Here is a 27,009-nt window from a genome sequence, read left to right as displayed (position 1 = left end):
GGTGTTTTATACCATACTTCGATAAAAATAAAAGCAAATGTACTGAAAAATCAAAACATTTGTACAAGTTAATGTCTTTGAATACACAAGTAACACGATTGGAACTAATTTGGGATAATTGGATTTTCTTGTTTTTCAAATTTCTCAAACGTGTTAGGTGCCATATAGCTGAATGTTGCAATATTGCAAATTACTCATAAAAACAAGTGTGTAATATAAAAAGAAAAGCAGATGAGATTATATTTGTAGATTAAATCGACATTACTTCACAATCCAATTATCCCGAATTAGTTCGCAATCGTGTTAAGTGAGAAACATGTAGAGCATAAGCAAATACAAAGGCACTAACAATTCAAAGTCTTTACTTTTCTATATTTCTTTTCAAACGATTATTCAAAATGTGTTGTGACTTCGCAATTTATTGCAAAACTGTACAAAATGGGTCAAAAATGCAACGCCCAGCAATCAAACGACTGCTGTACGTTATGTTGATATCCCCATGTTAGAGTGCTACTCTATTGCATGAAAGATATCGAAACGCAAATGGAGAAAATATCCAAGGTTGTCAAACCAAGGAGGGGGTGTGGTCTGACTGACAATGGCCAATGGATTCGTACATGGATACAACGTGAGAAGAGTGCAAAATATATTTAACCCATGGATAACCTGCGGATCAACTTAGCTGCACAATTTGTTTGGCAATGGCCCGCATACAGTTCAGACCGGGTGGTGAGAATATTTTAATGAAACTTCCGCCTTCCAAAATGTTCCAAATTATCTTCTTTGGTTTGCATTGCATTCCTATATATCCTCAAACACATTTTTTCACGGTTGAGTGATATTGCTTTGCAAAAGAAGGACTGCCGGGAAAAAGTAGTAAGTTTTGCTTTTCAGGTTTTCCAAATCTGACCACCCATCCCGACGAAATGGTCGACCCTTAAACAGACACACCCATATATTTCTGAAAACGCTCCTGTCATGCATTTAACAATAGAGTAGGTTTAGAGTTTATCATGAAAAAACTAATTCAAATCTGGTGATCGGCATAGACTGGATGCAATGAAGTACACATAAATTAACAGTATGTTGCCAACTACGCCAGGCAATTTGTAAAAGTAGGGAGATCCTGGAGACAAAGACATGTAATGACTTCCCACAATGGCTGTATATGTGGAGATTGTTTACGTAACTATTCTTTCTTTCGCTGATAAGCGTACGGCATAACTTAAACCCTACTTTATATATTATATTACCATGCCCTGTCCGTCGCATTTTGATTGGGCGACCTGAACCACGCGACTGTCCACAAATACACAGTAATGGTTTTTTCACATGCCCGTGAATATGAATAATAAGATTAACAACTCAAATTATCGTAACTTTACAGCTCAAACGTAAATCATAATCAATCACAAAATAAAATGGAGTACTTGTATAGGTCAAGTTAAGATACTTTTTTCTGAAAACATCTCCGGATTTGCCAATTTTTTTACAGCGCACGTGACAGTTCGTCGCGTATTGCTCAGTTTCTGGGGCCCAGTTGTCGTTCGCTCCTGAAATTTTCGGAAATTTTGACGGTTTTCTTGGGTTCGCTGATAATATAATGGAAATAACAGACTCCGCTCTGACCAATAACGTTTATTTTTGGCTTTCCTCTCGCCCTTGCCCACAAATAAACGTTAATGGTCAGCGCGTCGTCCGTTATTTCTATAATATATTTATAAATGATTTGCCAACAATCTTTAACACTCATGCATGTGATCCCCCTAATGAGACGACATTGTCATTTTATCTACTTCCAAGACTGGTCTCCAAAATAGCCGTGATATCTTCCATGAATACACCCAAAAGATGGCAACTAACTGCTAACACTGAAAAGCAAAAGTAATTATCTTTAATAAAGGCAATAAATTACTTGACAAAATACTTTATATGGGAGGAAGTGAACTCAAAACCACTGAGAAATTTAATTATCTTGGACTAGTTCTATGTCCCAATGGTAGATTTAAAGAGGCTATGAAAAATCTTAACACTGAAAGGAAAGTTAGCCTCTAATTCTAATCTTAGTGTACCATTGATGCTTTCTCTATTTAATAAACTAATAAAACCTATTTTGACTTATGGCCGCGAAGTTTGGGGAGATGAATGTAATGATAATTCGCCTATAGAAGATGTACACTTGAATTTGTGTCGCTATATTTTAGGAGTTCCAAAATCATCCCCAGAATTGGATATTTACGGCGAACTAAGCCGTTACCCATTAGATACTTTTGTCAAAAACCAATTACTTAGATACTATAATCACACGGTAGAATCTCACAATAATGTTTTGAGGGAATCACTTTTATTTAACTCATTTATGAAAAGTAAATGGTATCTAACAACTGAGTCACTTATAAAAACGTCTGATGTAGACTTCCCAGATGTTCTCTCCACCAAGTTATCAACATCTAGTTTTGAATAAGATACACATCAAAATAAAAGATTCATTTATAACTCAATGGAAGAGCGATCTTTACATTGATAATAGACCGGGTTCTAAATCAGAAAATAAACTTAGGACATACAGATTATAAAAACATAAATTTAGTTTAGAAGAATACCTAATAAATCTACAAAATTGTTATTATTATTATTAAGAAACATACTGAGTAAATTTAGATTGGGATCACACATTTTAAAAATAGAGACAGGCAGACACACAAGAACTCCTGTAGAAAAAACGTGTCCTACCTGTCTAAATCAAATAGAAGAAGAGAAATATTTCATAATTGATTGTACATAATATTATCAAAATAGCTCGGTTTATTAAAAAATGGTCTTTTTACAAGACAGAAACTCCGCTAAGTCTCCGTTTCTCCATTGTCTACTTTGCTAGCTCATCCTCCCTTTTTAATTTGTGAGTAAATCTTATTTCCGTTATGTAACCATTTTAAATTCCTCCGGGAATTATTAAGTGTTATCGAATAAAGTTAGTGTATACTACTATGTTAATGTCAAGATCGCTCTTTGTATTCAAACAATTGATTGATACTTGCCGACTGTCAGAAGCGTTCAATGATTTTTGGTAGGGTGGGGCTGGGCATAGACAGTAGAGAGTTTCTCTACTGTCTATATGGGCTGGGTATCCATCTCGCGTGTCTTTCAAAATCAGTGAAACACCCTACCAACCAAAACATGAGTAACTCCATATTGGGTTAAATTGTTGCAAAATTCATCGAAGGAGAACGTTAATAATAATGTTTAATGCAGGTGGCGTCATTTTCAATCGCCAGAATCGTTTTTCTTATCACCCAAGCACGTTGGAATTCCAAGCTATTTTGAAATTCACTGTAAATTAAACTCGGAGGCAAACGGCGGGGCATATTATGCATTAGGTGTTCTCTACAAAAAATACCAATGAGATTTCAGTGATACATGCTGCCCTCAGTGGCAATGATCAATATGAATCAAAAACACGTCTTTTTAATGTAACAAACTATAACTTATATAAAATGTTATTAGGATCGCTGTGAAAGGATCACTGAATGAACATTGAAAATGTTAATGATGTAAAACTCCTTTCATGACTATATCCCTGAGAAATTGCAGAATAGCACCAGAGATGTCTAACAAAACTTATCGTACGTTGGCAGAAACCTCAAAATTATCATCTGTAGAAACCATGGAGTAAAAACAACAATATTTCCTAGACCAGCCAATTAAGAAGTGACGATCTACATGGTCCACACTGTGATTCACATCATACCAAGCGTTCAAAACATTAATATAGAAAACTGGTAAAGCAGCTACAATGCAGTTTGGGACAACACGCCATAGAGAGTGTTGCTGTAATAAATTTGTGTTATTATCAAGATAAAAGTACGACCATGGTAACGCTGTCCATGTCGTGTCTTTACTTTCCACTAATCTTTTCACCCACATAGCCTGCAGTGCTTGCACTTGACATTTTACATTGATATGTTTGGTACCTCCACATTTGTAACCTCTTTCAAGCACTTTGTTTGAAATTTTTCTTTTTCGTTTGACAAAGATGTCAATAAGACTTTGGACTTTCTGACAGATATCTTCTGGTATACCAATTACAGAAGCAAGGTACATTATCTTTGATACAGCAAGAGATTTTGAAATAACAATACGCCCATAAATTGTAAGGTGGCGCCTTCCCCAAGAATTTAACAAGTTTTCGAGTGATTTCACTTTTTCTTCCCAATTTAATTTCTTGCACAGTATATCATCATAACCAAAATATACACCCAGTGTTTTCACAGGGTTTGTAGTCCATTTAATGTTACCAACTTTCACAACCTTGTGTCTAAACTTGCCCAACAGAACCCCTGTCGTTTTCTTCTTATTCAGCTTTAACCCGCTACATTTGTGAAAGTTTTCCATAACTGTAAGAACTGATTCAACAGAGGCAATATCTTCAACAAAAATAGTTGTGTCATCTGCTAATAATGAAATCTTTGCTTCACGTATTGTGTTGTTTGGACCAGGTAATTTAAAACCTTTGATGCTTTTGTCATACCTAATTTTACATGCCAATATTTCGATCGCGAATACAAATAACAGGGCTGACAAAGAACAGCCCTGCCTGACACCTCTTTGAAGATTAAAGTAATCAGAGCACCAACCTTTGTACAGAATACAGCTCTGGATGTCATTGTAAAGTGTTTTCACCCACTGACGAAAGGATTGCCCAAAATTCATGGCAAGTAAAACTTCATTAATATAATTCCAATTGACGCTATCAAAAGCCTTTTCATAATCAACAAAAATTGTAGCACCATTTTTATTGTGTTTTTTCGAATAGTGAAAGATATCAGCAATCAGTCTAATATTCTCGCCTATAAAACGTCCCTTTAAATAGCCTGTTTGATCTCTGTGGATTAAAGATGGAAGAACAAGTTTAATCGATTGGACAGGGCCTTGGTAGCTATTTTATAGTCTGTGTTGAGAAGGGAAATTGGACGCCAGTTATTCAAATCATCTTCTGAACCCTTTTTATAAAGGAGAGTCAGCACACCTCGTTTCTGAGAGACTGACATGACACCACTTCTGTAGGCTTCGTTTAAAGAAGCGACTAACAAATCACAAATTTCATGCCAAAAACAACGGTAAAATTCAACAGTTAAACCATCTGAGCCTGGAGATTTGTTTACTGCCATGCTATTGAGGGCTGCAAGACACTCATTTTCTGATAATTCGCCTTCACAAATACTATTCTGGTCGTCCGAGAGTTGGGGAAGGGCGTTTTACCAAGAAAATCCATTAATGAAACATCTTTATCTTTAGCCTTATATAAGTCACTGTAAAACTTCTTCTGACCCCGTAAAATTTCTTCTGTATCAAACACGCGCGTACCATCACTTGTGCAAAGTGATTTCATCTCTTTCTTCGTTGCGTTACTTTTTTCTAAACTTAAAAATACTTTGTACTTCTCTCGCCCTTTTCCACCCAACGCGCTTTAGAGCGAATTTGTGCACCTTCGGCCAGCATGGAGTACAAATCTTCCAGACGTTTTTTAATTGTACTGTAAACCTCAATATTGATATCTGATGGTTCATAAATCATAACGCTTTTCTGCTGAACACAACTGCTTTTCTAATTCCAGTATAGTACGATTACTGTTTTTTGTAGCGTTATGAGATAGACAGTTGTAAACTCCTTTATGTCTTTTTTCGTCAAATCCCATTTGACTTTTGCACTAATATTTGCGTAATTGATTTTACATGATCTAATAATATTTCGCATACTGCTTACGTAATCTTCCTTATTGAGCAAGTAATTATTGAACTTCCAGGTGCCAGCTCCTCTGTCGTTTTTCTTAGGACTATTTCAAAATATACAGCCTTGTGGTCAGTTTTCAGCGCAGGCCTTATGTCAACTTTTTTTATACTTTTAACAAGGTGTTTGGCAATGAAAATGATATTAAAATTCCCCTGAACAAATTGACATGTAAGACACTGTATTCCATTCTCATACGAAAGCGTACAGAACCCCCTATGTACCAGCTTTTGAAATGGTTTCACAATTTAAATGTAACTCCTAGAGAATCAGAAATCAACCTTATTTGGAAAAATGTGTATGATATTACAAATGAACTTAAACTGAGAGAGTTCCAATGGAAGCTTTTGCACCGTCTACTCCCATGTAACAAATATTTATATTTTTGGAAGATAAAAGATACAATGCTGTGTTCAGTTTGCCAAGAAATAGATTCCTTGGAACATAGATTTTTAAATTGTTCAATTGCTGTAAGATGCTGGACCAAAGCAAAAAACGTTATTAAAAGATTTGTAGGGAAAGAAATTGAAATATCACCATCAAATATTATTTTCACAGAGTGTAATGTAAGTACCGTTACTGACACACATAGAAAATCTGTACAATTTTTAATTTTAGTTGGAAAATGGAGTATCCATAAATACTGGATTGCAAATTTAAATGTACCTATCGAGACTGTTTTCAAAAACGAATTCAATGTAAGATACAATCTTCTTAAAGAGATGCACTTAAAAGTTGACATACTGTATGCTTTTGAGAGAATCAATAGATTAATGTAAAGAGCAGATTTGTTGTATATGGGGATTTCCCCCGTCAGTTGCGATGATATTTTACAATAAAAGATAAAAAAAAATGTCTAACAAAACTTATCGTACGTTTGAGGCCAACATGACGACATCATCCTAAAAGTCACATAAAAATGTAATTTTCTTTCAGATTTGAACAGATTTGAATCAGATTTCTGACTTCAAGGTATCGATAAAGTTAACGGACATGATCACTAACGTTCACAAAGTACTAATTGTCGAATAATGGACTGTGACTGTGAATGTAGTCGCCATCGTTGTCACTAACTTTTTGAGGTTGAAAATAGGCGGTCAGAGGACGATGGGCAAAATGTTTACAAACGAACACGATTTGACCTAATTTGGGATAATTGGATGGTGAGGTAATGCAGATTTAATCTACAAATGTTATCTCATCTGCTTTTCTTTTTACATTACACACTTGTTTTTATTTGTATTATTGCAACATTCAACTATCTGGCCCCTAACACTTTCGAGAAATTTAAAAAATATGAAAATCCATTTATCCCAAATTAGTTCTAATCGTTTCAAACGTTAGGTCTTCCTGCCACTCATACATCCATACCTTTATCAAATTTAAAACAGCTATTCCAATAAGCCATTGATGTCTGATTTCTGGTAAATCGACGATTTCTCTCTGCAACTGCCACGCTACATGGATTACGTACAATAGCTGCACTTTTGTTTTCTGATGTATTCCCGGCTAAGAAGCATAACAAATATAAGTTTCCACGGTCAGTTTTGTCCTCAGTCTGCATATCCTTGAATGACTACGAAAATTTCGTTCGCGACTTCGATGCCACCATAATTATCACCTCATTAATGCTTATGATGTATTTGCTGTTATTTTTCAGTTGCCCAAGAAAGGGAACGACAAAAAATATTCGCTTACATCAGAATATCCTAATAATGTGACTTATTTTAGCTTACAGTTATCATAGGACAAATATATGACACAATGAAGAAGAAATTCTTTACAAAACAAGTACTAGGACCAAGATATCCAAGTTTGCTAGTAAATTTTTTTTATCAGGAATATCAAAGACAAAATTATTTAAATAAAACAAAAGCCAAAAAAGTTCTTGCGAGACCATAGCAGCACACCCTGCCAACCCGGGATGTTCCCGTTGCCTGTATGCTGTTGGGAAACCAAGACTATACCAATGGATTGAATCATGGACAGCTAAAGCGAGACTACTGTCAACGATTGAATGACCTTACCCACATTATGTAAAGATTACGGAACTGCTTATTACGTAAGGCCAGAACGAAATAAATAAATTGTTCATCGGAATCGCCGCTTCTACTTTGCCCGATTTGGAATGTTTTTTTATTTCGGCAAATTCATACTTCTGGATTTCAGTGATTAGCCATGCATATCAGTTTTATTATGAGAGCATGTTGAAATACTCAGAATATGTTGTGCAAACACCGACTGTAATTCGCTGTGTTATTGTTGAGAAATACAGTGTTGAATTCAATAACTAGTATCAGTGTATCTTGTCTGAGATATTTCTGGTTAGCCTAAAAGGGAAAAAGATTATTTTGCCTTGTCTGCATCTCGGCAAAAGAGTCCGATGGACCGCGGTTACTTTTGGCCTAAGAAAATTTTTTAAAACATTTCGCTCGCCGCTCCTGGGTCCAAAAATCCGATGAACAAGATTTTTTTCTCTGGCCTAACGATCTTTTCTTTCATCAATAAGCGTACGCGTATACGGCGTAAGCGATATGCAGCAATTTATGATATATTTGCAATTGAAACCTTCAGTTGTGAAATTGTTTGTAATTTACAGAACCCTGAATTAACGAGGAATAGAAAGTGGTCTTAATACAGTATAACACTCAGCATCCGCACACAATCCGACTTTTACATCAAGCCCAACGCATCGAAGTGAAGCATGTGCGGCAGGGCTAAATCCCTCAACGCTATCAGGCTAGTTTACTCACAGGGACACGAGAATTGCCAATTGAAATATGAGGATGAATATTAAAGCTTGTTTTGCGTACGAGCCTTTTTATCCTCGCTTTGTGCAATGAGTCCCGACGGTTCAGTGTTAGCATAATGTATACAGTACATATATATGAACGGCACTGTGTGCTTCGTAATTTGATCTCTCCAGGGTGCCCCTCCGCCGAATTAGCCAAGTGTTCGCCTTAATATATATAATTCATTAAAACAATAGAAACGTTTCTGGCGATTGTTCACTGATAGCCATATAAGCACTATAAAAATGCCCAACACAAGCAACTAACATAAAATATTAAATAGTACCACCGGTGTGCTAGTTTTCGCCGAGGGGGTGGTTTCAACATTCCCTGACAAGATAGTAGAAGTATGTGCGTTATAAGGGTAATTGCCATACAATAAACAACAACAGTTACCGGACTATTATCATTGTTATCAACGAGTTTAATTCTTCTGAAGAACAATTTTCTGCTAAAAGTTCCTTGGCATTAATATGTCGTGGCTACTACAAACACGATAGGAATAATTTGGGATAATTGGATCTTCATATTTTTCAAATTCATCAAAACTGGGTGCCGTATAGCTGAATGTTCCAATATTACAAATTGCTCAGAAGAAACAAGTATATATAACTTAAAAAGAAAAAACAGATGAGCTTACATTTCCAGATTAAACCGACCTTATTTCACCATCCGATTATCCCAAATTAGTTCCAATATCGTGTCAACACAAGCAAAGACAAGGGTAGAAAACATTGCGATGACCCTTGATTACAAAAATACATACATTCGCTCGAAAATGTATTTTTGCTGACATATAAAAATTAAAAAAAAACGAAGAATAAAGCAAGTTCTCTTCAATTATCATAATTATTTTAAATTTGCGCTGTTCATATTCCTTCAAGTTTAAATTTCAGCTTTTCATTCAAAAACAATATGAGAGCTTTGTTTCGTAATCCTAATGCCAGTTTTCATCTATGTTGTTGGACTACTGATGGCAAGGGCATGTGGATAGCGAATTTGCAACACGTCAATTCGAAGTAAACAACAATGGATGTAACTCAAATACACTAGGCATCACGTTGCTTTGTCCTGTGAATCCGCTTTGTCTTCTTGTTGTCCCCCACTTTCAGGGGGTGGTAATGTTTGAGGTGGCAACTTTCCCCAGGGAACAGGGTCTTGTCCGTGGCTGACCAGGATGTCAGACACCCTTCGCATAACCTTCGTTGCCCACGTTTTCATCTCTGGCGATAAAACTTGCTCGTATATTTTTGTCTTGTCCGAGTAGTCGTGATGATAGTATCCTTCTACACTCTCCTTGGCACAAGCTATTCTGTTTTCGTCAACTGTTAGATTAAGGAACTTGACTGCACGTGTCACCTCTCTGATGGGATCTTCTCGAACATTTTCATAATGAATGACGAGTATCGGCACATTCAAACCAAACCATGAGTTGACAAATTTCTCATACAAGCTCCCCCGCCATCTTACTTCCTGAATCCACTCTGTAAGAAATAAAAGACAGAAGAGAGTAAAGCTACGCTAGTAAAGAAGCCCGGAACACGTCATATCCGAAAATGTGATGACCGTAAAAAGCATGTACAATATACAAGATGCGTGGAAACATAATTTCTAATACCGAAACAATGGAATAAGCAACAATGTTCATTATTAAGGTAGAAAGTGCCTTCGGGACAGATATTCCAATTCTCAATTTTTACAATTCACTTCTGATTTATCACTTTTTAGGGCTCATTCTAAAACTCTTGGAGTAAGAAACATATTCACCGTTTTATTTTTTTCGAATACCGAAAATATTATTTTATCTCCCATAGAGTTCACAGAGGGATGGTGGCCATTTTGATTTTTCAAGTATCGGTACTGAAGTGTTTAGTAATTCGTTTCTCTGGATCCATACTTTGCATTGTGATCCCTCCCTTTTTTTCTTGATTTGGTGAGAGAGGATTAAGGTTTCACTGAGGAAAGTTGAAGCAAAAGCTTCAGTCTGCTTTCGAGACGCGCTCTGCCTTTAAATGATCATAAATAAATTTGAGTCCTCATCGTATTTTGCACTGAGAGTAACAGCATCGATTATGTGTTTGTGCAGGGGTCTTTGCTGCGACGGTTGGTGAAAATTGCATGTTTCAGTAAATTAAGGCAACTTTTTGGGGAAACTGTGGTTACAGTTGAAAATGCTGTCAATCAGCATAGGGGACTATCAAAAAATGTGTGTGTCAATCAATAATGAATAATAGCAATGCCCACTGTTCAACATGTAGAGTGAATGTCAGCGGTCAGAAGTTTGGTCAAGGTTAGCGTTTGTCATAATTCTGAGATGTTCAGAGAGACTTGTAATCTTGTCGGCTAACAAGTAAAAACTGACATGACACGTTTGTCCCGGTAAAACAACCTAAATATGACAACATGGAGTCTTCCCATTACATCTACGTCCCGATTGTTTCAATTCTTGTGACCCGAGAACTGTAAAACGGAGACAACGATGTGTTCGAACTCAATATGCATTGAATTCGTAGTCACTGTTGCACTCGGCAGAATGGATCAACCATGCGGAATCAAGCTCTATGATCTTCTTAGTGAGAGTTTGATTCGAGGGTTGCCGGTGCAAGCAAGAAACATCACGTTGTATACGACAAGTTATGTACATGCGACATAACTTGTACGTAATCGCATTTTGACCTTTGACAGTAAACAGCGTGCAGTTCGGGCTGGTTTTTATTTCTAGATTGAACAGAGGTACGAACACTTTAGTCTGCTCAGCTTTGTCTGATTATTTCATAGGGTTTTACTTGTGTTTAGAGGCTTGACTGTATTGTATTATCCAGGTGCTTTGTTTGTAGGTAGTTTTTTATTGTCTTTGTCATTGATGTCTGTTTTTTCTATTTCGCTTGTACATTTCAATGAGCTGGTTCTCGGAATAAAGGTTATTGCATGTTTCGGTAAATCGAGGCAACTTTTGTTTTTTAAACTGTGGCAACAGTTGAAAATGCTGTCAATCAACAAAGGGGACAAGCAATAAATATGGGTGTCAATCAGGTGTCCATCTCTTACTAAAATATGCAATAACCTTTATGTACTCGGCGAACACTTCGCTCTCATTCCAGTGTTGCAAATTTAGTATCAGCCAATTAGAAACACAATGTATTATTTTTTTTATTGGGCTTTCCCAATTTGTGCACCTCGCTTATGAAATTCTCTGCCATTACATATTTTTATATTCGAACAGTTCAAACATTGGACGGTTTTAAAAATAAACGGAAAACTCACCTTTTCGTCTTTTTGTTCGTAAATTTCGTGGTTTTTTATGATGAGTTTTTATAACATGTTGTTTATTTCCTTTGCTTTTATACTGTGAGTTTTAAAACAATTTTATGTTTCGTCCTTCTACTTGTTAATTTTAAGTGTATATTGATCGAATTCTAGTGGATGTTCACACACCATTCGACGAGATACCCTACAAATCTATTAGAACATGTATTATGATATTTTGCCATTAAAATTGACATTCTTTCATTCAAAAGGAAATTGTCAGTTGCATTGGAGTACCACTGATCACATATCTCTGGACTCATTAGAATTTGCCGTGTGTACATTGTGTAAGCAAGACGTATGAATCATCCTTACTGTCATTGGATAGCAGAGTGCTGTTGAACACTTCCGATTCCGTCAGAGTGTTACCCTTCGCTTTATTACGGACCGCAATTGCCAGGTCATTTGGATTGCGAAGTAATAAAATCACAGCTTTGAATTTCTCCCGTATCCCGGCTGGTGCTCGAAATTCGGCCCGAGGGGTCTGCACCACCAGGGTTGTACCATCGGACCATATTTCAAGTTCTCCAAGATGTCCTGACAGAGAAAATGATAATATTGGAAAATTTAGAGGGCCAGTAATGCTAACTTTTGATGATTTTTGCATTATTTTTATCTAGTGTGTCCACTGCACGTTTTTACTCAACTCCCCAAAGAATGTTTCAACACCCACTATTTGGCTTGTCAACATATGTGCAAAATGCAGTGTTATTGTTTACATTTGAATTCTGGTAAGGATCAGAATTCACTTGTCAACAATAACAATACAGTCTACACATGTACAAGCTGAGTTGACAAGCTGAATACTAAGTATATAAACATGCCTTGGAAATAGAATAAAAGAAAAACAGTGAAAAAATCTTCAAAAATAGGCATTACTGGCCCTTAAAGCAGGCTATGTCACATGCAACGAGCGAAAAAGTACATAATGCACACCTTACTTAAACGCACGTACATTAAGTTATATCCAAAAACATGAATAAAAATCATTATGTATGTATGTATGTATGTATGTATGTATGTATGTATGTATGTATGTATGTATGTATGTATGTATGTATGTATGTATGTATGTATGTATGTATGTATGTATGTATGTATGTATGTATGTATGTATGTATGTATGTATGTATGTATGTATGTATGTATGTATGTATGTATGTATGTATGTATGTATGTATGTATATAAATGTATATATAATATCTGTATATGTGTGTGTGTGTAATTTGATTAAATTGCTATATTTACTATATTATAATGTGTGAGGGGGTTATCACATCGATAATGGTGCAGAAATAAACATGTTCCAGAGTATATTAGATTTCTTTCTGGTATTTATATATATATACTTGTATACACACACAAAAACACACACACACACACACACACACACACACACACACACACACACACACACACATATATATATATATATATATATATATATATATATATATATATATATATATATATATATATATATATGTGTGTGTGTGTGTGTGGCATTTGTTGTCATACCTTTAATGGCTTTCGTTAGGTCTTTATACTCTGAACCAGTGTAGAAGCCTGTTGCCTGTTCTATCAAATGTCGAAGCCATGCACATCCCACACCCGGTGGACACGCTAGTGCTGTAATTGGGAATGCCCCTTTCGGGGCCAAACGAAGGGAGCACTTTGACTCAGGTTCAACGTATAAAACTTCAGCTTGTACGTCAACGATTTCTAAGAGAAAATGTATAAATGAAAAGGAGATTGAGACTGGTGAGTGGTGTCTTTGACTCTACAAAATGTCTCTCGTGGTACTTTTTCTTCGTAGTGGCGCTTTGTCAAGCAGACAGACATCCATTCAGTGAACAAAAATAATCACGTGTTGTTGGGTATAAGGCCATTTAAAGAAAATTCTGTGTTTGCCGTCCTTTGATTTTTGAAAAATCTACCAGCTAGCTAGGGAAAAAAACTAACGCAGACAAAAAACACAAGTGTATTAACATGTGCTCAGTTTTCAACTTATTTGGTTTAATTTGGAAAAATAATATTTTCAATCGTAATAGTGTTAATATTGTGGTTGTTTTCTTCATATTTTCTCTGAAAACCTACCAGGATACGGACGGCAAACAAAGAATTTTATTTGAAGCGCCTGAGTGATAAACACAAAAATGACGATATCTCAATGGACACATTAATAAATGCATCCAATTCTGGATCATTCTGCCCTTATTTGTTCGCTATCGGTTGCGTAATCTCGTTCTGCTTTGTGAAACATACTAAAACAAACGAAAATTTGTACTTGAATGAACCTCCTCTCACCTACCGACACAATAGACATAAAATCATTTTTTTTAAATTTTACCGTGATGGCTGTTTGTGAAAATATTTGCTTGTATGATTAATCTTAAGTTACGAAGCTTGCTTTAATTATTGGCGACCATGGAGTCTACATTCGCCCGCCACTAATGATTCCATTCAAGCACCAGACCAGACAAGTTTTGTCGAAATTCCAGTGTCGACATAGAAACTGTGAGCTTGTCTAACAGTAAAATTTTATTCCGGTATTTATTAAGCAAATTTCATTTGTGGTTGGTTGCATCGTCAACATTTCACCTGCAAGTAATGATGTATCATTCTAGCTCTTTATTAACGTAATAACTGTAACCAGGCCAGCTTAGAAAGTTTACGGACCGATAGATCAATGCACGACAGTTGCTGTCGAGACCTAACTTTTAGGGCATAGACGTTAAATTGTAATCGAGGTCAACCTTATCGTAATGCTCCAAATTAATATTCAATCCACACACTCCATGTTGATACATCTTGCCAGGCAATAGTTTCTGTTCAGCAGAAGTGAAGTGTTTTTTCTTTTATACTAAAGACTGAGCTTCGATGATATAAGGCAAGCATATATTTTGATTATGCGTAGGGTGTCTTTTTGATTACCCACCCTAGATGTAAAAGCGTTCACCTCTCTAGCCAACTTGAAATAACCTTTGGGAGGCATGCGGTGGTACAAAAATAGCAGAACCGAGCCAAGACAGCAGCTAAAATTCTTTTATTGAATTTCCCATTCTTGTGAAAGTAAGCCGATGTGTTATGAATGTGTCGGTGAGCACATTTGGATAGAATTACCTGTTGTCGTGTCCGCCTGGTTATCTAAACTTTGAATGGTCACTGCAGGTTCGCTCGTCGTGGTGGTCGTTGCCAATGGTGACATTTTATAGACAAACATCATCAGACAGCTTGTAAAGATAATGCTGCAGATTACAGTCCCTTGTAATTTCATCTGCATTTTGAATTTTTATCGTTTGACAGCTTTCCACGTCTGCAAAAATTCCTGTGTTAAGCAAATTGAGAAAAACACACAGTCAATCATACAACGAAGGCACAAAAGTGACCAAGGTTGCTATCAACATCTAGGCTTCACAACTTTTTATACAGAATCGAAAATAGGACCAGTGATTCTGTTAAAGTGACACTTATTGGCGAAGATAGTACATATTGACTATATCAGTTAGTCATCACCTAAAATCGAAAGTGCTTTGACCAAAACTGTATTTTTAAAATGTCGCTTTGCATCTGCAAATCAAACATTAAAGCAAGGGTGACGGGAAGGCTCTTAAGGTGAAGGACGACGAATTCGGACGCGCACACGCTTTAGAACGTTTCTGCGCAGATTTAACTCCAGCCTGCCGCAAATTGGTTATTTTGTAGCGCATGTATTTAACATCACCTGTCATTGTTGAAATTGTGCTTTTACCTAATTTTTGACCCAGTGTCTTCGAAATACATGTGACCTATAACCTTGTCATATTTTGACCCCCTAGGAAGCTGGTTTTTATTCAATATGAGCGAAAAATTAACATTTCTCTCCCATTTATATGGCGCAAATTACCCATTCACCTGGAGATATTGTAAAAAGTAGCGTGGTGACACCCTTTTATTAAAAGTGTAAACTAAATGGTATTATTTCAGGAGTTTATTCGCCAAGTTTGGTCAAAATGACACCATTCAAAGCGACAGGAAGAAAGTTCGAAAATTATGTAGTGATATAATTTCGATATCGTCATTTTGTAATCGATATTTATGTTAAAATTTCTTCACAAACATCATGAAAACTATACATTCGATAGATATGGATCTTAAGTCTTGGTATTTATTAAAATTAACTCATTTGCTAAGCGTTTTATGATTGCTTTCTTTAGTTTAAGTGAATTATATCATTTTTATTTATTTCTAACGACGCCATTTTAACGTCCGTTTCCATGGAAACAAGCGTGGTGACCCCCATTTTTTATTTCATTTTTGCACTTGCACAACTTCCAAGAATATTTGTGCAAAGTTTCAAGAAAATGACACCACAACTTAATTTTGATCTACATATCTTCCCAAACACAAAATTGAGCTGCAAATAAATATCCATGCTAAATTCTAAGAACACTTCCATGAGCTGGAAAAAATTGAAAAATTTGTCGAAAATATTGAAAAGTATATGGTTATAAAATTGACGAGCACCACAATGCATTGCATTTTGATTTTCTGAATTACCCTTCACTACAAACTAGCAAAGGGTCTGCCTTCGTCATGATTATTTAAATACATGTACCTAAGAGGTGCAAAGACAGACCCCTATTCAAAGGGATCATTGAATTAACGCAGTCACAAAACATGCAGTACTCTTACGTATTTGGCTGAATGCAATGGCATTGTTACTGTAAAATACTTCTTCTAAAGGTCAAAGTATACATGACCTCTTTGGTTGGTTTCAAAACTATTTCATCCACAATCTGACATAAGGGACTGGTCAGTTTCTTCAGCCAGGGGGGGCGGTGGATTCATGGGGGGGTCACCCTATTTTTGACTTTGGTGATAGGGGGGTCACCATGTTTTTGAAATGCCCAATAGAGGGGATCAGTGTGTTTTGGAGTTTTGACACAGGCTCATCATTACCTAAAATGCTAGTGTCAGCCACAAATTTCATCATTCAGTTGTATTTTTCGGCGCGCCCTTCGGGCGCGTAACTTTAATAATCAGTCATATTTTTCAGCACGCCAAAATTTTAACATATCAAGCATACATACATCAGAGATATCTGTATGTTCAATATTTTTCAGCGCGCTCTTCAAGCTCATTACTTTAATATATCAGACATTTTCAGCATGCCCTTCAGGTGCATGACTTTAATATACAAGGCATATATATCAGAGATATCAGGATGTTTCATATTTTTCGGCGCGCCCTTCGGGCGCCATACTTTAATAAATCAGAGATATCTTGATGTTTGCTTAGTGAAAGTGTACCATTATGAAATCTGCATTTCATATGAAAAAGATGACAAATTCCTGATACTTTTCTGTTCTCTCTATGAGAATTCAGTATGAGAAAGCAACATGCACAAATATTTCACAATATATATTTGATACAGTGACTTATTTTAGAGATAGAAAAATGACAAGATATCTTTCCTTCTCATTGATGCAATTATTTTCCTTTCTGTCACAGGTTTTCTTTGGAAAGATGCTTTTTCATGAACAAAATAACAGTTAAAAAAGGCAGTTTTTGTCATGTTTAGCTGTGCTTTTATGGTTTCAATGTTACAAGGAAAGGTCCTCTCAGACACATCAGATTTGGCTGAAAAAGCTCTCTATGGCTCCTCAGGAGATTTAATATGATGGTTGGCAAGTCTTAAAACCCATCAAAGTTTTTGATTCACTGCTTTTTCCTCTTTGATATTAATGATTGACATCCATTTCTGTACAACAGTTCAGGACATCTGGTTAAGCATAGAAAGTGTGAAATACATTCACAGCTCATTCAAAATGTACTGTATTCAAACATTAAGATTGACACTTTGAAATTCCTATCTTATGATAATTTTAGACCAATATATATATCACATTTCATTAGCTACGGTTTTTCATCAAAATATTCGCAAAAATCTGAAAAAAAATTGAATGTGGTAAATTTTATAAAGCGACAGGTATTGACTTTGGCGCTCATAAGGTTAATGACATGTTATTTTCCCAATGGTGTCTGCTTTGATTTTGATACTTCAAAAATCTTTCAAGACACGTCCCCTCCTGAAAATGCTTATACGCTTGGGGTAAAATTACAAACGGGCACCATCAGAGGTCACGGTGGAGTGGCCGTGCAGAGGTGCAGATTATGCATGGCTGCTGTTCTCATTGTTCGACTTCTTTTTGTCTGCAATTCACCAACACAATAGATGATCTCTCCGGTTTATTCATAACGTTCTGGCCAGTCAACATCTCACAAAGAAGCTATTTACGTAACAACAGGAATTAAGTGAAGGTCAAGTGTCCGTTGGTTTTAGAGGTTCACCATTTTTTAGCACTCACAAGGAGGCAACATACGGCATTTACGGTCCAAATGATGGCTTCAACGTTGAAAATATAGAAAAAAAAATCAAGATTTCGTGTGGCACATACAGTTCACTGTTTGGGGAAGCAACAAAAATGTCTGGATATTCCAGGAAATCGTGGGTTCTCTTTAGCTGCCGTATCTGTTTTGATACATCCATGATATGATTCGTCTCATAGGCACTCGACTTTATTTACTTAACCTTATGTCAAAAAGACAAAGAATTAATCGCTTTTAGCAATTTTTTTTTCTTTCAGGTGTGTGGATGGAAACGCTTCCAGGTACCTGTCTGATATGAGAACTTCCCGGAATAGAATTAACTTCATCAGATTAAAACACGTTCCATGCAGAATATGGATTAACGGTTCCTCCGTGGAGGGACCGTGACGGATTTTATAATTTTGAAAGTTGCCCTATGTCAGGTCAGAGACTTTAAAAATGTCGTTCTACGAAGATTTGGAATTCTGTGCCCAGTGATGAGTGATTTAAAATATGCCTGATATTTAAGCAATAAAGCACACTCAGCGATGGTATACCACGACATTTTGACCAGTTCACGACATATATGCACGAGCGATAGCTCGTGCATATATGTCGTGAACTGGTCAAAATCTCGTGGTATACCATCGCTGGGTGTGATTTATTGCTATTATATCATAACAGTATATTGAAATTCTGGCGTGGAACGTCATAAAAGGAATTTCCTCAAGCTGAGAGCTGGCGCGCATGCCAGCCGTGGTATATCGCCAATATACCACGGTTCTTTTCGCGTCTCGACAAATCAGATCGCTGTATTTGCACCATCAATATACTGGTATGATATGATTACCAATATTGGCTTGGGTATAGATAATGTGAAAAATATCTAGACATGAACCATCCACGGTTGTTGCGCGCACATCGTTACAAGGGTGATTTTAAAGGCAGAGCCTCCCTTTAAAAGGACGCAAAGCTATGGCAGCGTTCATTGTGTAAGTGGACACCAAACAGGCAACACGCGGGCACACGCTCCAGAAAATGCCACTTTTTAGTTTCCCCGGCCGCAAAAACACAGACAGACTGCCAAGCGGTCAGCGCGAAGTTGCTGCCAATCGAACTCTGTGGTTATATTCAAAGTCTAACGCGACTGGAAGACAATTTTTTAGGAAATTTGAGTGTTTGTGGTGGGGAATCAATGACCGTTGGCGATTTGAACCGACCGTCAATCAAAAGCTTGCATAAACTCTGTTTGCAGGATTAGCAAAATGTGACAAAAGGTTGAGATCAGTTTGTGTAATCAATGTTATAGAAATCAAACATCGTACTGGCCAAATGTTTGACTGGGAGGAGAACGCCACTAATGCGAGAACCTGGGATTGAAAAGTGCGGCTTTAAGTGAATTTCAGGCGATGAATCTTTCGTAACTATATTTATGAACAACACGAAATTTCCGCGCCCGTATCTATAAATGAATACACGGCGGTGTTGAAGATACTGGTCTCGATCACATTATCGATGAAGATTTCCCCTTCATCATTAAAAGATATATGGTGTTCAATCGCGTTTATTGACATTGAACGGGAAGGTTGTAGTTTTTGCTGACGCATGGATGTAAAAAATAGATCTATTTTTTACATCCATGGCTGACGTAAGGACACTGAGCTGCGATGTAATTTAGATCACCACATGTGAAACAGAGCCGTCATTGTGTCGACCCCTGACTCCGCTGGGTTTTTTTCTTCATTGAGATATACCATGTCCCCTGCTATTACAGAATTTTGATAGGTTGTCCATGAATGTTACAATATGTACAATATGAGTTGCTACGATCTAATTCCGACTTCGTATTCCTAAACCTATTTTGATAGGGGTAATTTGGAGATAACTTCCCCTGTTGCCGCGTTGAGTGTGCCCTCGCGTAATTGTCTTTTCTCGATATGTATAGAGAGTCGAGTCCAGTTCGTATACTTGTCAGCGGAGATGGCACATGTTGTAGGCATGTGTAGATTATGTATGTGTGCAAGGTGGAACGTAAAACGTATGTTCAAAACGCTTGGCTGCCGCGATAGCTTGTTCTAGCTCAGAGGGATTTTACCATGAAACTACTGAATTCCAGAAGTAGACCGCAGTCACCTGTGGTCGGTCTATTCCGCTTGGCGTCTATCCAGGGCGTCTATGCTCCCATAGACGTGTGTACATATGCCTGAAAAGGCATATGTACACACGTCTATTGAGCATAGACGCCAAGCGGAATATATCATGGATGTAAAAAATAGACTATTTTTTACATCCATGAATATACCGACCACAGGTGACTGTGACGTCGACCGAGAAGCCCCCACTCAATTATCAGATTTATCTAATATAAATATATTTCCTTGATAACATATTCAATGGAAAACAAAAGAATGACAAACTGTTAATGGGCTGTTGACACATTTGCTAATGCGAGAACCAGGGATTGAGAAGGGCAAATGTTCACATACCGCATGCGTCGAATTTTGAAAGTAGCTTGTGAGCGAAGTCATCAACGGATTGATGTTGTGTTTGTTTGATGGCTGACAAACAGCGTTTCACAATCCAGTTTGGGTTCGTTTGTATGCATTCTTAAATAAAAATCCCCTTAGTATTTGAAAAATCGTTTTCATCGTCGGCTGATAATGAACAAAACCACCCTAGCGCCCTGTCGCGGACGTATACAGGAAACGATGCCAATACATGTATTCGTTTCTGATCCAAACCGCAAAATTCAAAATTCGGCGTACGTGAGAAATTAAGCCACTGTTTGGCATTGCAGTTATGGCCGCCAGAAAAAAAGTAGGCTGTGACAGTTCTGGATGTGAAGGTTGGAGAAACTCAGTGGTGTCGGTTGCGGTATTGACTCACTTTGGTGTGTTCTGCGTGTTCTTTCAATTCCGACGATAAAACAGACAACTGGCTTTCAACAGCACTCTGAAATTCTTGCGTGGTAGACATTTGTTTTGATCTGTGAGAATGGAATGAGAATCACACTGACACCAGAAAAATGATCGAGATATGACACTAGGTGTCACAGGTTGAGGTTTGTGTTTTTCTATCAGTCTCTAGCTAGGTATTGTTATTCAAAACACTTTCTGTGCCCATTAGCCCAGGGTCATTAACCTTCAATGTTGCTCGTGATGGTTGGCAGGGCTGAATGTTACCGTGTCAAGGCCACAGGTGCCTGGAGTTACCAGTGTAGTATACATAGAGAGACGGGGCCTTCTATGTATACTAGTACTACACCATGGGGTAGGCATCTGTCGTCCTACTAGGCCTAGGGCAGTTTAACGTTTTCCGTTGACTATTTCGTATGAAGATCTGTTCGGAATGGAATTATTGGACTTTCTGTTACCGTCTCGGAACATGAGTCCCGCATTGAGGATTATCGACTCCATAAAACCATGTTTTTTTACCTCCATGATAAAACATGTGGAGCGGTTTTTTACACTTGCATAGGTAGACGGGAGGGGAGAGAGAGATCATAAATGACGTCACAATAGTACTATAATGTCTCCATGGCGTATCAATGGCCAAAGCGATTCGTCTGGAACCAAAAAGTACAATTACATGTAAGTACGTTCTCTTACCTGTTTAGTGTTGGTACTGGAATCGAGGTGACTCGATCCTTGGGCCTGAAAAGTGTCTTCTCTGGCCGTCGGATTCCGCTTTGACCACTATTTTCTGACTTTACTCCCAGAACTATCTATGATTTGAGGTAAACCGCTTATAGACTTTACATGAAGAGTGCACCACGGGAAAGCGGTCTGACGACAGCCGCAGGACTCATTAATAAGGCATACAATCGTAGACAATAGAGAAAGGTGGTGTTACGTAATAGTGTCATTTCTTCTGTTTATAATACAAAAACCTTTTAACATTCCACGAGCACTGTGTATGGGTTGTAAAATGCGCATGTTCAAGTTGTAGGGCGTGCCGTTGGTATGTATGTGTGGCGCTAGTTGAAAATCATGGGTGCCAAATGTCAGTCCCAAGGGGTGGGGCAGGTATGGGATGTCTTGTATTCGGCACCCTATTGTTTATTTATTTTCATACCTTTGACTACAATATTGACTACAATATTGCCTATAGAGATTTGTACTATACCAACCAAGGGTGTCTTGGCTTTTACCTACATGGTCTTACCTTGGCAATGGTTTTGTAAATATTTCCTTTTTTCTCTTTTTGTCAAGTTTAAATATTTCTTTTTCTTCATTGTGTCATGTATTTATCCTTTGATAATCTTACGCTAGATTTTATCACTATGCTGCGTCTATCATCTGATGCGTTTGATTGCCTATTGCGCCAAAGCAAGCAAGGGTACGTTACTAATCCGTAGACGCAGGTTTCGAAGCCACATGCACAGCCATTTCATGCCAGTTTTGTTTGTCGGACCGTACGCTTGTTCAGCTTCCTGTCTCAAGACTGAAAATTGGACATGTGCTGGACACACTTCAGTTGTTCACTTAATTGTCAAATTGCAGGTAAAAACCCAGCGTTGTCAATGTGTACGGGATCTGAATATCACCGTAAAAACCTATGATTTCGAGCACAAAAATGATTATGAGTGTATATCGTCGGATCGAATTTAATAGGAAATTAACACCGCCGAAATAAATGGTCGAATTAATAACGAGACGATTGTGAGTATTCACATGAAACATTTTTTTTATATGGCGATTGCTTCAAAGAATGGGTGATTTTTTTTTGGTGCCCCGACATCGACAAATGGTCGTCATTCAGTAGTGTTATGCTCTACGTCACAAACGAAAACAAATTGGGTACAGGGGCATGTCAAAATCAAAGTGGCCGCTGTTTCAAGACACATCGCGACGGGCCGATCGGTGGACGTCGCGTAAGTTGTGTCGGCCTTTGAAAATAAATAGTAAATAGAAAATAAATAGTAACTTGTGGCAGGCAGGTAATATGATCGAGACGTGTAGTGCATTATCTACGTCGATCAAATAATTTTAATTGACATCACCTATCGTAAGAAACCCGATAATGAAGAATATTTCACCAATCTGAGAGACCATGGCGACCATTTTCCTGTGAGTATTCAAAGTTGCAAACTTGCGAAACCAACATCAGAAGAATTTAACTCTTTTGCTGTGTTCTACATGTTTTAATGTCAGTCAAATTTCAGGAAAGTATCCGTACATTTTCGTAATCGTACGGCGTAAATAGCGCAACCTGACGGCGATTTCCGAAAGAACATGATCGGTTCGTGGAAGCGTAAAATCTCTCTCTCTCTCTCTCTCTCTCTCTCTCTCTCTCTCTCTCTCTCCTCTCTCTCTCTCTCTCTCTCTCTCTTCTCTCTCTCTCTCTCTCTCTCTCTCTCTCTCTCTCAGTCTAGCCGTTTCGATGTTTTGATTTGTCGACATTTATTTCGGGTTCGCGGTCACAACTCAATGTTGATGTCCATTTCTTAACGGGTATTCCTGCCGTGTTCAATATCAGACACTCAGAACAGGAACAACGCTGGTAATATTGCGTCTTTAGTCTTGAAAGCCAGTAGAATTCGTAACTGATGACACGTCAAGGCATGGAGCAAGTTATCACCATTGAAAGTCAATAAAGTCAATATCGCCAATATACCACGGTTCTTTTCGCGTCTCGACAAATCAGATCGCATATATTTGCACCATCAATATACTGGTATGATATAATTACCAATATTGGCTGGGGTATAGAGAATGTGAAAAATATCTAGACATGAACCATTCGCGGTTGTTGCGCGCACGTCGTTACAAGACTTTGACCAAGTCGACAACTAGTGCACCAGCAAGGTATCTTCATTTATACCTTGCTGGTGCGCTCGTTGTTGGCTTTGTCAAAGTTAATCCGATGATAATCTGGTGACAGCGTCCACAGATTAGTAATTTACCCTTGCTTACTTTGGCAAATTTAGGCACTCAAACTCATCAGATAATAGACTAAATTACCACCCGCTTGCTTTGGCGAATTAGGCAATCAAACTGGTCAGATAATAGATGCAGCATGCTGATAAAACGTTTACGCAAGATTGTCAAGGGCAGTGCAAGACCAAAACACCAAAGTTTGGTAGAATAAACCTTTATTAGCAATACAACAAAACACCTAACCACAGTCCCTCCACCAAGGAGGGACTGTGACCTAACCACCCCTGGGGACGGACACATAGGCTATCCCCTATGGTTGAGGTTTGTGTTTTTCTATCAGTCTCTAGCTAGGTATTGTTATGCAAAACACTTTCTGTGCCCATTAGCCCAGGGTCATTAACCTTCAATGTTGCTCGTGATGGTTGGCAGAAAGGTTGTATGTAGGGTAGAGCTGTATGTTACCGTGTCAAGGCCACAGGTGCCTGGAGTTACCAGTGTAGTATACATAGAGAGACGGGGCCTTCTATGTATACTAGTACTACACCATGGGGTAGGCATCTGTCGTCCTACTAGGCCTAGGGCAGTTTAACGTTTTCCGTTGACTATTTCGTATGAAGATCTGTTCGGAATGGAATTATTGGACTTTCTGTTACCGTCTAGGAACACGAGTCCCGCATTGAGGATTATCGACTCCATAAAACCATGTTTTTTTACCTCCATGATAAAACATGTGGAGCGGTTTTTTTACACTTGCATAGGTAGACGGGAGGGGAGGGAGAGATCATAAATGACGTCACAATAGTACTATAATGTCTCCATGGCGTATCAATGGCCAAAGCGATTCGTCTGGAACCCAAAAGTACAATTACATGTAAGTACGTTCTCTTACCTGTTTAGTGTTGGTACTGGAATCGAGGTGACTCGATCCTTGGGCCTGAAAAGTGTCTTCTCTGGCCGTCGGATTCCGCTTTGACCACTATTTCCTGACTTTACTCCCAGAACTATCTATGATTTGAGGTAAACCGCTTATAGACTTTACATGAAGAGTGCACCATGGGAAAGCGGTCTGACGACAGCCGCAGGACTCATTAATAAGGCATACAATCGTAGACAATAGAGAAAGGTGGTGTTACGTAATAGTGTCATTTCTTCTGTTTATAATACAAAAACCTTTTAACATTCCACGAGCACTGTGTATGGGTTGTAAAATGCGCATGTTCAAGTTGTAGGGCGTGCCGTTGGTATGTATGTGTGGCGCTAGTTGAAAATCATGGGTGCCAAATGTCAGTCCCAAGGGTGGGGCAGGTATGGGAGTCTTGTATTCGGCACCCTATTGTTTATTTATTTTCATACCTTTGACTACAATATTGCCTATAGAGATTTGTACTATACCAACCAAGGGTGTCTTGGCTTTTACCTACATGGTCTTACCTTGGCAATGGTTTTGTAAATATTTCTTTTTTCTCTTTTTGTCAAGTTTAAATATTTCTTTTTCTTCATTGTGTCATGTATTTATCCTTTGATAATCTTACGCTAGATTTTATCACTATGCTGCGTCTATCATCTGATGCGTTTGATTGCCTATTGCGCCAAAGCAAGCAAGGGTACGTTACTAATCCGTAGACGCAGGTTTCGAAGCCACATGCACAGCCATTTCATGCCAGTTTTGTTTGTCGGACCGTACGCTTGTTCAGCTTCCTGTCTCAAGACTGAAAATTGGACATGTGCTGGACACACTTCAGTTGTTCACTTAATTGTCAAATTGCAGGTAAAAACCCAGCGTTGTCAATGTGTACGGGATCTGAATATCACCGTAAAAACCTATGATTTCGAGCACAAAAATGATTATGAGTGTATATCGTCGGATCGAATTTAATAGGAAATTAACACCGCCGAAATAAATGGTCGAATTAATAACGAGACGATTGTGAGTATTCACATGAAACATTTTTTTTATATGGCGATTGCTTCAAAGAATGGGTGATTTTTTTTTGGTGCCCCGACATCGACAAATGGTCGTCATTCAGTAGTGTTATGCTCTACGTCACAAACGAAAACAAATTGGGGTACAGGGGCATGTCAAAATCAAAGTGGCCGCTGTTTCAAGACACATCGCGACGGGCCGATCGGTGGACGTCGCGTAAGTTGTGTCGGCCTTTGAAAATAAATAGTAAATAGAAAATAAATAGTAACTTGTGGCAGGCAGGTAATATGATCGAGACGTGTAGTGCATTATCTACGTCGATCAAATAATTTTAATTGACATCACCTATCGTAAGAAACCCGATAATGAAGAATATTTCACCAATCTGAGAGACCATGGCGACCATTTTCCTGTGAGTATTCAAAGTTGCAAACTTGCGAAACCAACATCAGAAGACTTTAACTCTTTTGCTGTGTTCTACATGTTTTAATGTCAGTCAAATTTCAGGAAAGTATCCGTACATTTTCGTAATCGTACGGCGTAATCGTGCAACCTGACGGCGATTTCCGAAAGAACATGAACGGTTCGTGGAAGCGTAAAATCTCTCTCTCTCTCTCTCTCTCTCTCTCTCTCTCTCTCTCTCTCTCTCTCTCTCTCTCTCTCTCTCTCTCTCTCTCTCTCTCTCTCTCTCTCTCTCTCTCTCTCTCTCTCTCTCTCTCTCTCAGTCTAGCCGTTTCGATGTTTTGATTTGTCGACATTTATTTCGGGTTCGCGGTCACAACTCAATGTTGATGTCCATTTCTGAACGGGTATTCCTGCCGTGTTCAATATCAGACACTCAGAACAGGAACAACGCTGGTAATATTGCGTCTTTAGTCTTGAAAGCCAGTAGAATTCGTAACTGATGACATGTCAAGGCATGGAGCAAGTTATCACCATTGAAAGTCAATAAAGTCAATATCGCCAATA

The 27,009-nt window shown here is 37.9% G+C and overlaps 2 protein-coding genes across 3 annotated transcripts in view; both read right to left on the bottom strand.

Annotated features, from left to right (window-relative positions):
* The window catches only part of LOC139137201 (sialate:O-sulfotransferase 1-like), a 36,282-nt gene that overhangs the window by 4,742 nt on the left and 4,531 nt on the right, over nt 1–27,009 (bottom strand). The window lies entirely within an intron of this gene.
* Nucleotides 8,983–25,164, bottom strand: LOC139137200 (sialate:O-sulfotransferase 1-like). 2 transcript variants are annotated; one of them, XM_070705183.1, is made up of 6 exons: nt 25,006–25,164; nt 21,846–21,961; nt 15,010–15,214; nt 13,405–13,608; nt 12,201–12,422; nt 8,983–10,063 (listed from the first exon to the last, which is right to left on the bottom strand). In XM_070705183.1, exons 3-6 carry the CDS (start codon nt 15,167–15,169, stop codon nt 9,636–9,638), a joined length of 1,014 nt encoding a protein of 337 aa, XP_070561284.1. In that variant the 5' UTR covers nt 15,170–15,214; nt 21,846–21,961; nt 25,006–25,164; the 3' UTR covers nt 8,983–9,635. The 2 variants fall into 2 exon arrangements, with proteins under 2 accessions (XP_070561284.1, XP_070561283.1); XM_070705182.1 differs by lacking the exon at nt 25,006–25,164 and having other exon boundaries at nt 21,846–22,032.

This window comes from Ptychodera flava, chromosome 7 (assembly GCF_041260155.1).
Source record: "Ptychodera flava strain L36383 chromosome 7, AS_Pfla_20210202, whole genome shotgun sequence".
NCBI lineage: Eukaryota > Metazoa > Hemichordata > Enteropneusta > Ptychoderidae > Ptychodera > Ptychodera flava.
Note: the sequence above shows the minus strand (reverse complement) of the source record. Positions and strands in the feature narration are given on the sequence as shown.